General features: G+C 33.2%; 1 protein-coding gene across 5 annotated transcripts in view; it reads right to left on the reverse strand.

The window, feature by feature from the left end:
- Positions 1 to 650: 650 nt before the first annotated feature.
- Positions 651 to 13,106, reverse strand: part of rt (Protein O-mannosyltransferase rt) — a 64,063-nt gene continuing 51,607 nt past the window's right edge. For all 5 annotated transcript variants that reach the window (XM_081743990.1, XM_081744005.1, XM_081744009.1 and 2 more), the window contains exons 10-13: positions 11,608 to 11,825; positions 8,476 to 8,602; positions 5,347 to 5,521; positions 651 to 2,339 (exon numbers count right to left, since the gene is read on the reverse strand). In XM_081743990.1, coding sequence (XP_081600116.1) covers positions 2,153 to 2,339; positions 5,347 to 5,521; positions 8,476 to 8,602; positions 11,608 to 11,825 — 707 coding nt within the window. In that variant the 3' untranslated portion in view covers positions 651 to 2,152. The remainder of the gene's footprint in view (positions 2,340 to 5,346; positions 5,522 to 8,475; positions 8,603 to 11,607; positions 11,826 to 13,106) is intronic.

The raw sequence follows: 13,106 nt of genomic DNA on the forward strand, positions 1-13,106 counted from the left end.
AATCCCTTGCGTGGTTAGCAGGGAACAAATATTATTCGAATAACTCCGGATTATGACCACCAAATTCTCTCCTCGTAATACCATGTGCTGTCTGCAATAAAATCGATTTATTTGTTTCAGGTTTCTTTATATACTGATCGTTTGTAATAATGGCATACTGAAGTACAAAGTATCAGATCTTGCTCAATATTAAAAAAAAAAAAAAAAATTACACAGCCGTATTTTGCATACAAGCGACTGTCTTTTCTTAATCAAAGGTCAAAATAACATTTTAGAAGAGGAAGTGCCTTCCAAGTATTAAGAAAACTTATAAGCTGTCACCGTTGATAGAGAGCATTGGTTGTGTAATTTTTAAAATAATTAGTGGTACTTCGATACACAATAAATTTACTATTATTATTATGGACAAGGAGCATATTACAACTGACACCAAAACACTGAATATGTGAATATATTCTAGAAAACAGAAACAATGAATAATCTAAGTTAGCGGTAATTCATCATTGTTCTAATTGTAGTGTATGTGCTATGCTAGCCTAAGGTGAATATTCCTTTTTTATTATTTATTTTTTAGTAAGATAAAACATTTGTTCTATAATTTAATTATATTCTTCATTTAATAATTTTATATATTATATATTTAGAGACTGTTATATTGTACTTGCACTACTGTTTTATGATCGATACGATATGGTAACCATCGACTCTGTTGATTTGATTTTAACGTGTCTTAAGAATAATGGGTCTTTTGTCCAACCAGTTGTCGTTGTCATGATAATGGAAGTATGTAACTGCCTAATAAGGTACGTTTGAATAATACAGTTTAATCTTAAATTTAACTTTGGAATATCTTTACGATATTTATACATTTATAAAAGGCCTGGCCTATTTTATATTGTTTTATTAATTTTTGCTAATGTTTATTCAAAAGTTTATTGCTCAATATACTAATATTACATTTTTTGACAAGTTCTTTCATGACGAATTGTCGTTACTGTAACAAATGAAATGGAAACCGATAATCTGAGACGTTCCACACACATCTCATGTTGAAAGTTAGCATCTTAAATGATACATGTTTAAATGCTTAAGACGTAATAGTACAGCTACTTCAACTATTGTATGAAGCGTAGATTCCTCCCACATAAAAATACTTTATCCCACCCAATATATACTGCCGATTTCCAACGTCAGTACTAATATCTTCAGTGCATTAAGACAGACAGTGCGTATATGAAATTCCCCGTGTCTATCACCATGTCACACATTCACGTAACACCAAAGAAATGCTGCTGACCATTTTGCATTAATCAGTCATTAAAAACAAACTGAAGTCGACATTATTCGTATAAAGTCGTAGCTAAATTTCAATTTATAATTGCCCCTACTCAGCAACTTTCTTACGAGGAATGTGTATGACAAAACCATCTAGCGCTCTAACCATTATATTTCTTCTTTTATTCACTTGTGCTTAACAATACTCAAAAAGGTATTTCCTTATATTATTACTTTATTCTATTATGTTAGATGTTTACTATTCATCTCTCTTAAAATTATCATCTGGTATTCAAATTTTTGCAGCATTCGTTTTCTTCTTGATCAGTCTCATAGCAATCTTACTGCTGCGATCATTTGGAATAAACGCAACATATTATTTAATGACACTGCAGTAAGTGGCAAGGCGTAATGAGAGTTGTGACTCATGGATCTACCATCAGATCTAATACCTCACTTTGTCTGGTTAGTACAAGGTACACATTACAGTGCTTGTGCTTTAGCAAATTAGAAATATGAAAATGTCTTTTTAACAAACTTACATTTGTCACCGCTATATCCTTATGGTAACACTTAAAAATATATAAATTCAGCTCATAAAAAACATAATAAATAACACAATATTCACGCAAAATCCTAAAAAATTATACGCACAAATAAATATAACTTCATACAATATAAAATTACTAAATCTTGAGTATTTCTTACACTTTAAACTGTAATATTAAGAAATTTAAACGATACTCTTAAACCTGAGATTCCTATACTACCTCACAGACCATCACCCAATAATAACACTCTCTCTGTTACACGTTTCTTTTTCGTTAAATTTCTGGCCTTCAACCACACAATTTCATATAACATATTATAGCGGCTTCTACTGCCGATGAACAATAAAATCCCACGAATCCTTCCAACGGAGCTTCAAAACATCCATCGCGCTCAGGGGTGTTGTTCCATAGCTTAAAACAGAGAATTTTCTAAAAATATAAATAACTGCAATCAACCACGCACATACCCCTATTTTGAAAGCAACTTGCATACGCTTCCACTGAAGTTTCTCACTGCAACAAATGAAAATTACATATTAATACTATACATATATATCGTTATAGGAAAACTAACTAAACTAGTGTGATATGATGTGATTTTGAGTCTAACGTTCCTTTCTGGAGCAAGGCTATATGAGATGTAGACCTATAACTTAACATGGTATCCGAACCATATGAGCTCCCGCCGGGAATGGAACCCGCGTCTCCCAAGCCAAAGGCACGTACCCTACTACAAACTAGTAATAGCATTGAGAAGTATCAGTCATGTGCAGCTAATTATCCACCATTCTTATAGAACCATTCTACATAGTTTCTTTAATACTTAGGCTTCTAACAAATCTTTGAAAAGTCAAATGAAATAACGTCTCTGACATACCTCTGCGTACACATAAATTCCATTTGAAATGAGAGTAGATTGAATGGTTTGCTAAAATGCTAAAATGTTTTTCTCTTTTGAGTAAGTTCAATAGTGGATGTTCACAATAATAGAAATGAAACTGTAAAAATGTGCTTATCAGAAAATTTATAAACATTAATTGATTTTTATATATTTCATCACTTCATTTTTCCATTTTCTAACACGAAAGTTAAATAGAGGCGAAGTATCAGACAGCTGAATGTAAGAATTGATATTAATTATTATTAACTGTAACCAATATTATTATTAATTGTTACAACAGTCATTAATATTATTATTATAGGGTCAGATGTCTTACACTTCGCCTCTATATAACTTTCGAGTCGGAGATAGGCAAATCAATGTGATAAAAAATCTAGAAATTTCATCGATTAGTATGTGATTATAAATTTTCCTATAAGCACATTTTGCGATTTCATTTGTGTTATTTTGAACATTTGAATTTATGGTGAAATATCTCGTCCTTTCAAATAATTTTTCGCTATAAAAATTTTAGCAAGTTATAAATATAAAACGTTACATAGAACAAATGAAATAAATTAGAATAAAGTATCCAGTGTTTAGGTATTTTTCTTCTTAAGGGCATCACACGAATACGGCTGAAGCGTTTAACATGATTTTTCGAATTAGTACCTACCTCGAACTGGGTTTTATCATGTCATTTCACATAAAATTCACTCATGTCCAAAATTATTGTCCCATGTCTATAAATATGTTGTTGTAGGAATATAATTTGATAACGAATTCGCCCGGTATTTCTTATAATGTTACTATGTGTATAATTGGCAAAGACATGTACGTGGCAAATTTCATGTCAAAAGAGCAGTAAATAAGAATAATAAAACTTTCTTGTCCATTTAACAACATATTGTTTTACTCGTTCAAATCTTCTTATAATTCTTTTCCTATGAAATTTACCACAAATATAATTTCCCGATTATACACATAGTATCAGTGTTAAAAGTACCCTGCAAAATCATTATCAAATTATATTCTTACAAGAAGACAGTTATAGATATGCGACAATCATTTTAAACATGAGTGTACATATCCTAAGGGGGATGGAGGGAGTTCAAATTTATACCTCAAATACAATATTTCACGAGCTTCTGACGTTCGGAGATGAAACTTGGTATACAATCTCATTGAAAATAGGCGGACACGAGTCCCTGCATATTCAAAATTTTACTTTTAAGGGGCGGGGAGTGGAATTTCTATTTTTTTCTCCACATTTAAATTCACTATGTCTCTCATCATCACGAAAAAACGGCTGGACTGTTTGAAATGAATTTCTGAGCATAGGTAGTCAGGTCAACCTGCGTTTTTATCACAAAATTTGACCGAAATGCGTATCCTCGGGGGAAAGAAGAGAAATATATTTTCCCAAGAATATCGGCTGCACAGTTTCCTTTTGAAATGATTTTTTGAATATATTTAGCACTTAACTTGAGCTGGATTTTTATCATTTAATTTCCATTCAAATACACAATCTGAAAAGGGAGAGGGGTTCAAATATTTTCCATAAATCTACTTTTTTCCATGCGAAGAACGGGCATTTCAGCTAGTTTGAGATAAATGGAATCATATAACATTAGAAATTTATAATTAAAAGACACTATAATAATGATAATTCTAATAAAGATAACGATAAAATGAATAACTGAATTTCACATCCTTTATAACCTATACTAACATATAATTTTTAAAAAAAGCACAGACATATGGCTTCGAGTAGCTACCAAATCACTCACGACCCCTGGCTTTTTAAATAGATTATAAAAATTACTTTATTAGTACCAGGACTAATTCAGGCATTTATGCAATGATGTGATTGTAAACAATCTTACTATAAGGAAATGAATAAAAGAAACATTAATACAGTCAAGGAATTAATTTTTAAAAGAAATTAAAAATCCAATGTCTCGGAATTACCTAAACACTTAGATAAACCTTACACAGAGCGTCATTAAAAATAAAATAAAAATAATGAACCCTATTTTATTAGGACTAAAGCTCTAAAGTTCCTGCCAAGGGCGCCCTTGACAAACGAGATCACATTATACACGAAAAGACATTCTATAGTGCTGCCAAAATGTCGAGCCGTGGCAAAAATGTGAACTAAAGCTCACACCCGCTACACACCCACGCGTTGAGCCAATAAGGGTTTTGCTGTTGCTAAGCGAGAGGGCGTAGCGAAAGGGAGTGGAATTCCTTCAGCCGATAGCAGCGCTTGGAATGGAAGACTAGGTGTCAAGTCAATGCGGTATATCCATACCATTAATTTTAACCGCTCGTAACTAGATATCAAAATTTCAAAAATCACGTCAGTTACTAAGTTTGAAAATACTTAATATTTATAATTTGCAAATGACAGATCTTTCGTTTTTACGTTTCGCTGCTAATGGATGAGATTTGATGCTATTTGAATTGAAAATCTTGTTGTATTTGCTACTTTAGTTCCTCCTGCGAGGGTACCTCTACAAATTATTACTGGTAAACTATAAATTAATTATACTGTGGATCCTAATTTAGTGCTGGTGATTCACTCGAAGCTTACATGTTGAAAAGACTGATACAATTGAAGTTATTAAAGATACTTACCTAATTATAAAATATAGATGTTCTATAACAGCAACCATTAACAGCACTTTGAATGTAAAGGCTGGGAGATAGTGATGGAGGAAAAGAGTTCGTTCAACGAAAAAGTAAGGTATGAAATGGAACAGATATCCTGTAAGGAACACTTCTCCAACAAGTACAAAACGCTCCCACATGCCTGGAACGAAGAACAGCAAAATGTTAACAGTAAGTACTTAATACTTCATACGCTAGACAGATACATCCATGGACGTCTATACTTCAAATAATTTCACTATAACATCATTAACATGCAGTCTTTCCTACTTACTTTTTAAGCTTCTTCAGGGTGTCTACTAAAATTTCAAAATGAAATTTCGTGACTTTTTCGTGACCTTTTCTTTACCAAACCATAAAATTTCGTAACGTTCTGTGAAGTGCGAATTAGGCCAAATTTTCATACATGTGATAAAGCATACTTTGATTGTGATTTGGTAGCATCTAAAAAAATAAAAAAAAAATAATAATAAAAAAATATCGTGACCCAAAAACTAAATTTTGTGACTTTTTCATGACCGTTTTCTGATTTCGTGACTTTTTCAGGACTTTCGTGACCAATCGACACACTGATCTTACATATCATGAGGATTAATACCAACTTTACACAGCCAACAATCATACTGGACAATATGCTCTACAATGCAAAATTAAGAATAACTGTATTCGATTAAAAGTAAGAATAAAAGCGTAAATACTAATATTTCATTTATGTAATAGTGAAAACTAGTTAATTTACTACTGAAATATCGGCTGAAGCTTATTTAAGCAAAATAAGTTTTTTATGGAATACAAGAAAGAAAATTTGGAAAATTATCATGAATTGTTTAAGTTTTTTTCAGACTGCAAAGGGAAATAGTAATACAAGTACACAATTTTGTCAAGACATAATTTGAACTTTAATAGCGCAGAGCACACTACTAAAAACTGCACAACCTTATAAATTATTTTTGACACCGTACTGAAACACGAGCTATTACGTGCGTAGTTTGTTTCCGTTTTCGTTTTACTTTAGCAGTGAGTTATGAGACCTCAGTAGAGGACCTTGAAATTCTCCAAACTGAAGCTGGGAAGACATACTGCCATGAACTACAAATTTCGCGGTCTGTTATGATCTATGAGAATTACTGCATGAGAATTTCTGTCTTCCCACACAAGCTATTCCGTTTATTAAAAACGTTGTCTCTGGTGAAAGAGTATTGTCACTGGAGAGTGTGTTAAAGATGCAGGATTCATATTTCGTACTTGCATAAATATTTGTTCGTGGTTCGTACATAGGGAGTGTACTTTTAAGAGAGTAGTTACAGTTGTTGTTCCCGCAATATTTGTCATACAGAACGATGATTTGCTCCTCTTATTCGAGCAATGTTGAATGTACTTAATAAAATATCGTGTAATTTGTTCTAGCCCAGTCTCTTTCACGACAAGAAGCAAGACATTTCAAAGTGTGCAATCCTCACGCTCACGATTCTTTGTAACTGCACAAGTATGGTATAGTATAGATTTCGTCTATCTGGATACTCTCCCAATACTGTCTCTCTCCGGTCCCTCGCTAGTGATTGCGAATATCAGAAATCGGACACGATGCCAACCAACTTCTCAACTGAGAGTTTTCACTCTGGTACACAATAGTTCTGTTGCTCTGTTAAGCCCTATTTGACGGGTATCTGCAAGTTGTTCAGATGAAAATGGACCAGCTTTTGTAGCCAGAAAAGAGACCGTAATATAATGAAGAACACAAAATTCAGTCCCTATATCCCACCGTCGCTGTATGCTGTTCATGATGGGGATACAGGTCACACGGCGCAACTTGCAGAAAATGTCCTTGTTAGGATTTCCGATTACTTAAGTACTTTTTTGTTCATATGGTGGATGGACAAAACAATGTTAAGAGTTGAATGAACACATTAATCATTACAAGTTTCTTTTGCCCACACAGAATTCCCATGTCATTCTTAATCAGGATTTAAATTTGCCAAGGGTAACCGTGTGGGCAACCAAGTCCTGACACGGCATAATCGGGCCCTAATTTCTGGAAGTTACTGAACTATGGATAAGTACCTGGATAGTCAGAAACGTACTTTTACCCTCGAGTTGGAAATGAACAAGGCATTTTTTCAACAGAATGTGAATTTGAGATATGTGAGTGGTTCATTGTGACATTACCCAATCATTGGAACGGCTAGTATGGACCCAATGAATGACCCTCCGGTTCCAGTATCTTACTCCCTGGGGATAATGAAACAAGTAGTGTATTGGAGGAAAATGAAACAAGTAGTGTATTGGAGGAAAATGAAACAAGCAGTGTATAAGAGAAAACTTCATCTTCATAAAATAATTGCAGAAAGTTTTCTTAATGTTAACGTTTGCCTCAAAGTGTGCTGTAAGGTTGCACAAGAAGTCCAAGCTTGTACTGCCCGCAACGGATTCAATCTGAGCATTATACTGATAATCATTTCTTGCCAAGCTAACTCGAGGGACACTGTTCTATCACTGACACGCAGCACCCCATCATTGTTTAAAACGAACAAAACAAAAATTTTTGCATGACTGAAATCAGGCAATTTTAGTATATGGAATTTCTATTTAATAGAGTCTCAGGTTCGATTCCCGATGAAGACACTCAGTCGAAAAAGTGTTAAAACTATCCTGGGTGAAGTTTTCTTCATTCATATCAGGCAAATGATAGGATGGCCATAATGGTCCAAGACCGCTTTCTTCCTTCCCCACTCCTTTCCTCCTCAATTCCGGGTGGTGTGATCGCCGAGGGACATCATCCCTCATTCATAACATGCTAACATGGCTATAGATGCCAACAGCCCATAAATTAATTCCTAATCTATTTCATGGATGTTTCCAAAAGTAATTTACATGTTATTTTCAATATCAGAGTATCATTTTACGTATATTTTCAAGAATTCTTAATTCAACATAATTTCCTTAAAACTGAACTAAACTAAAAAATACTGATTTAAGCTGTCCGTTAATACACAGAGAAAAGGTGGAATTTCTGACAGTATACATTTGGCTTCAAGGCACAGCTTATTTTTAATATATTAATCTATCGATTTCCAATATTTATAGAAATTATCGTACCGTCAGAAATATCATAACATTTTCTTCTTCTTCGCAGCAAATAGAAAGCCAGGAGTGCACAGTAGACTACAAGACTCAATGTTCCTGAATACCATATTGCTATGTTGCCCAACAAATGCACCTGAGCCTAAAGAAAACGAACAGAATAAATTATAAGCTACACAAAATATTCATCAATAAAACACATTAAAAAAACCAAAACCTTAAGAATTTGTCGCTTTAAGATCTGAACTTTGATCAGTAATTTAAATACACAATCTTCACATCACTGCGGATACTCTCTACTGTTCTCTTTGGAGGAACAGAAAAAGTGAGTGCGATTTCAGGTCTCATTACGTAGGATTCTGATTGTAGACCAACACTACATGCATGCGTTTCGTTGGAACATTCTAATTTTGCTGCCGAACTGTTATTCTATTATAATTGATTTATATCTCTTAGTTTCTACTAGCTTGAAGGAGAAACATTGTTTTGCCTGAAATTATTCATTAAGGTATTTTATATGCGATTCATAGAGAACGAATTCTTTATATGAAAAACGAGATATTTTATATACGATTCATAGAAATCCAATTCTTTATACGGGAAACGAAACACTTTATTGTCACTATCACATAAATACTTTTATCTGTCAAACACAGATATCAGTGGAATATGGTTTATGAAGCACATTGGAGAAGACAATTTATATTTCAAGAAATAACCAGACAAGTAATACACTTCAGAATCGAAAACTCAATTGAGTGAGAAAAAAAAAAAAAATATTTACAAAACTATCACCTGTAGACATAGTACCATACTGTGCACTTTCGTAATAATGTCTAGTATAATGACAGATTTTAGTCAACCATTTCACGGGTCATCTTCCAGAATTCCACGACCGCATTTAAACGCAACGTCCATTTAGTTAGAGTTGAAAATGACGGAACCGACTATCCCAGAGTATTTTCGTATCATCATATATTTCTACTACTCTACTACCTTCAAACCACTCTTCACCAAATATTTTGACTGCTCTGTGCCCAAAATTCGTCATAAGTAACACACGTACACTGCAATTGCGTGACAACGATCACCTACAGCTTTAGCTGCTGTTTACTGATCTTGAGTGTAATGCAAAACCGTTATAATAGTTAATGGTCAAAAACAGTAACTTACTGTTTTGAACTAGTGCTGTAACTGTAGGTCATTCCAATAACTTTTCAAATTACCCTTGTAATTGGCACCCAGGGAACATTTTTAATTTCTCGAAAAGGTTTTCTGCTTACTTTTATCCTGTTTCAATTTATTGAAAGGCTTCAAATTGACGAATGAATGTTCCACCGAGCCTATTATATAACATCAATGAAAGACCATAATCCACACTGGCTTTGGTCAAGTCTGAGGATGTAGGACCAGAAAGAGACCGTTCAGTCTTATTTTTACAAATAAAGAAAACATTCATGTTAAATGCTTAATTAAACTAAAAGTAGAAAGATAACAAACACCCCCCCCCCCCAAAAAAAAAAAAAACTTATATTAAAAATATTTTGCTCACGTTAATATTGCGTGAATTTTTATTTTGCTTGACAATATTTTAGTTGACTAGACTTCAACTTTGATTTGGTCAATTTTCAACCGTAGATGGCGATGACTGGTTATTGATGTTTCTAGCAATATATATATACTTTCAATATTTTTTAAATAATTAAGTGAATTAAGTTTCTTCTGGTGCACAATAAATTTAAGAACGTTTTCGGAAATACTTGATTCTTACAAAAGAAAAACAAAAAAAAAAAAACGTAAGTTTCCTGTTCAATTGTAGACCTGAATTGCTTACGGTAATATATATATAATTTGCGTTAAAATACGATCTTGAAGATTATGCCATATTACTTCACCAAGTATGCATAACGTAGAAATAAATTCGTAACGCTAATTCTGAAATAGCGATTTATCATTAATTCTTATTAATACGTGATTACCTTTCTATAATCCAATTACCTTCCAAACGTGATAGTTTTTACCTCTTGCTTCATACACATATCAATATTTTACCTATCACAACCGTAACCAATCTAGAGAAGATTCCAGGTCATGTTTCGTCCAATATGTCCAAAGAGCAAGAAAAACATTTCGTCGTTAACTTTGTAATCTGAACATTCACTCCATTAAACCATGGAATATTTTTTTCATTTTTAAGAAAATAATTGTGTATTTTCACATGGAAACCGCAAGTGCATTGTTACAGAAATAAAAAATTCTATATTGTTGGGATAATAATGTAATTATCTACGTTCGGGCAAATCAAGAATTACATCTTTAGAAGCAAAAAATTATTTTAAGCATTTTTTTGTTCCCAATAATAATTTTTGAACTTTACCAAATGCCTGTATCAGAAATCATGATTAATATTTTTTTTTTTTATTATTTATTTATTTACTTAATATATACATGTTAAAGGCAGGGTTTAAAGAAACAACATGTTTTGTACGGTTTTATTCTTATTTGTGGAATGGAACTAATAGACTTGTAATACGTTGTTCTTTGCAACACTAATATCGTTACGCTGAACTAATTTATGTTTCGGAACTCTGTTCGTAGAAGAACAGATCTTTATAAACTTTATTTCTAGCAAATTCTTATTTTAAATAAAGACCCCATTCTAATTTAGGAACTGTCTTAATTGGACACACATATATTGATTTTCTAATTGGTTTATGGTGGATGCCTTCCACTGTCCCAGTTTTATGATTTAATGGTTACAAATTTGCTTATTTATTTCCTTTATGATGTGCATATAGGAAAATGGCGCAAATGTACTTTCATTTTTCAATTTGTAACTGCGCACTATATCAATATGTGATACGAAATTTTAAAATTGAAAAATTATATTTGTCCATAACATGTAAGTAAAAACCTCATAAATTTAATACCTTTCTAATTTACGATCTGATTAATGTCCAGATTTTTGTGTAAGGTACAGATATATACACCTTTTGTTTATTTATTATTACTTTGTAAGTTTGGCATTGGTTATATTCTGACATTTCCTATGGAATCTACCTAGTACAGCAGGTTTTACTGTATTTACTATTAAGACCAAAATAAACATACATATTATGGATTTTTAAAACGAAGAATAAAACTTACGTTACTGTCAGTGCTGACCCAATAGGCTATTCCTCGGGCCATTAGCGGCCACTCCGTTGGTTCACTACTATACATATGATTCTGAACATTTTCCTGATTGGCAAACAGCATTTTATACTGCAATTCCATAAATTTCTCCCAAAAGGATAACCTTGTTGGGCGCATTGGTATCATCTCCGCCATCACTAACTCTCTCTCTCGGTCTTTCTGATCTTCATCTGGAAATAATCAGTGAAAAAATGTGACCTCAAACACTCTAATTACGCAAAAAGAAACAAACATCATATACAGGAAACTAGAAACAAACTTACTAGAAACAAACATCATATATATCAGATATATCTAATAGCATTAATGTTGAATATAAGTAACACTTGTTTCCTCTCTTTCTCTTACGTATTACTGTAGTACCTCGTATAGATAGGGCAGCGATAACGCAGTGCTACAAATATATACATAATCAACGCTAAAAAGATGTTGGAAGGTGTGATGGAGAGAAGACTACACGGTGATGATTAAGTGATTAATGGCAACGTAACAGGCTAAGCACATGCCCGAACGATTGTTGTAATTATCAGGTACTAAAAATTGCACATTCATATTGAAATGGCGGATTGGTTTGGTGAAGCACAAGTCTTTTTTACGTACGTGGATTTAGTTATTATTATTATTTAATAAAGTTCTTATAATAAATTAAACTTTCGGGGATCATAATTTATTTATTTTATTACAGATATTTCCATAAAAATTATGTGGAATATACGAAGTAAGTTTAAAAATCAGCACCTGCTACCAATAATTTTGAGATTTTGTAGTTGGTTTTATAAAAACTATATAAAGGAAGCGACAGCGTTCATAGCATAACTTGATTCGCTTAGTACAATGGCGAAATGTATGAATGCGTGCCATCTCGTTCAGCGTTCATGTACTACTGAGCTGCCACTTCGGTTGTTAGTTCGATATGAATCAGTGGAGTGCAGAGCAACATGGCTTTGTTGTTGAAAGTTATTTCAACGATAATGATTCTTTAACTACTGTTCAGCGGCTATTCAGGCAACACATCAACGTGGGACGTCATGGGAAAGTTCCAGTGGACGGACCATTGTAAGGTAAGCACGTTTATATAGATTAACACTTCTGCTTGGAATCGCAAATAGGAAGAAACGAAACAACTATGCGGACACCGGACGTCATTGACAGTGTTCGTACTGTAATATTGTGTAGCCCAAAAAAGATCTCCTCGCCGACATTCCCAATGTTTACAAACGTCCGATCGCTCATTCAGGAGAATATTGCCCAAAGATCCCCATTTACATCCTTATAAGCTGCATATTGTTAACGAAATTAAGCCTCGCGATTGCGTTTCACGAGAGCAGTTCTTTGAAATGTAATGAAATCTTTGAGTTTTATGCCGGTCCCACGTTTATGCCAGTTAGGCTAAAGGAGACGATGATGATGATAAATGAATGAAATGGTGGAATGAAGAAAGTGGGAGGATA

The sequence above is a fragment of the Thermobia domestica genome, chromosome 2, assembly GCF_964235325.1.
Source record: "Thermobia domestica chromosome 2, izTheDome1.hap1.1, whole genome shotgun sequence".
NCBI lineage: Eukaryota > Metazoa > Arthropoda > Insecta > Zygentoma > Lepismatidae > Thermobia > Thermobia domestica.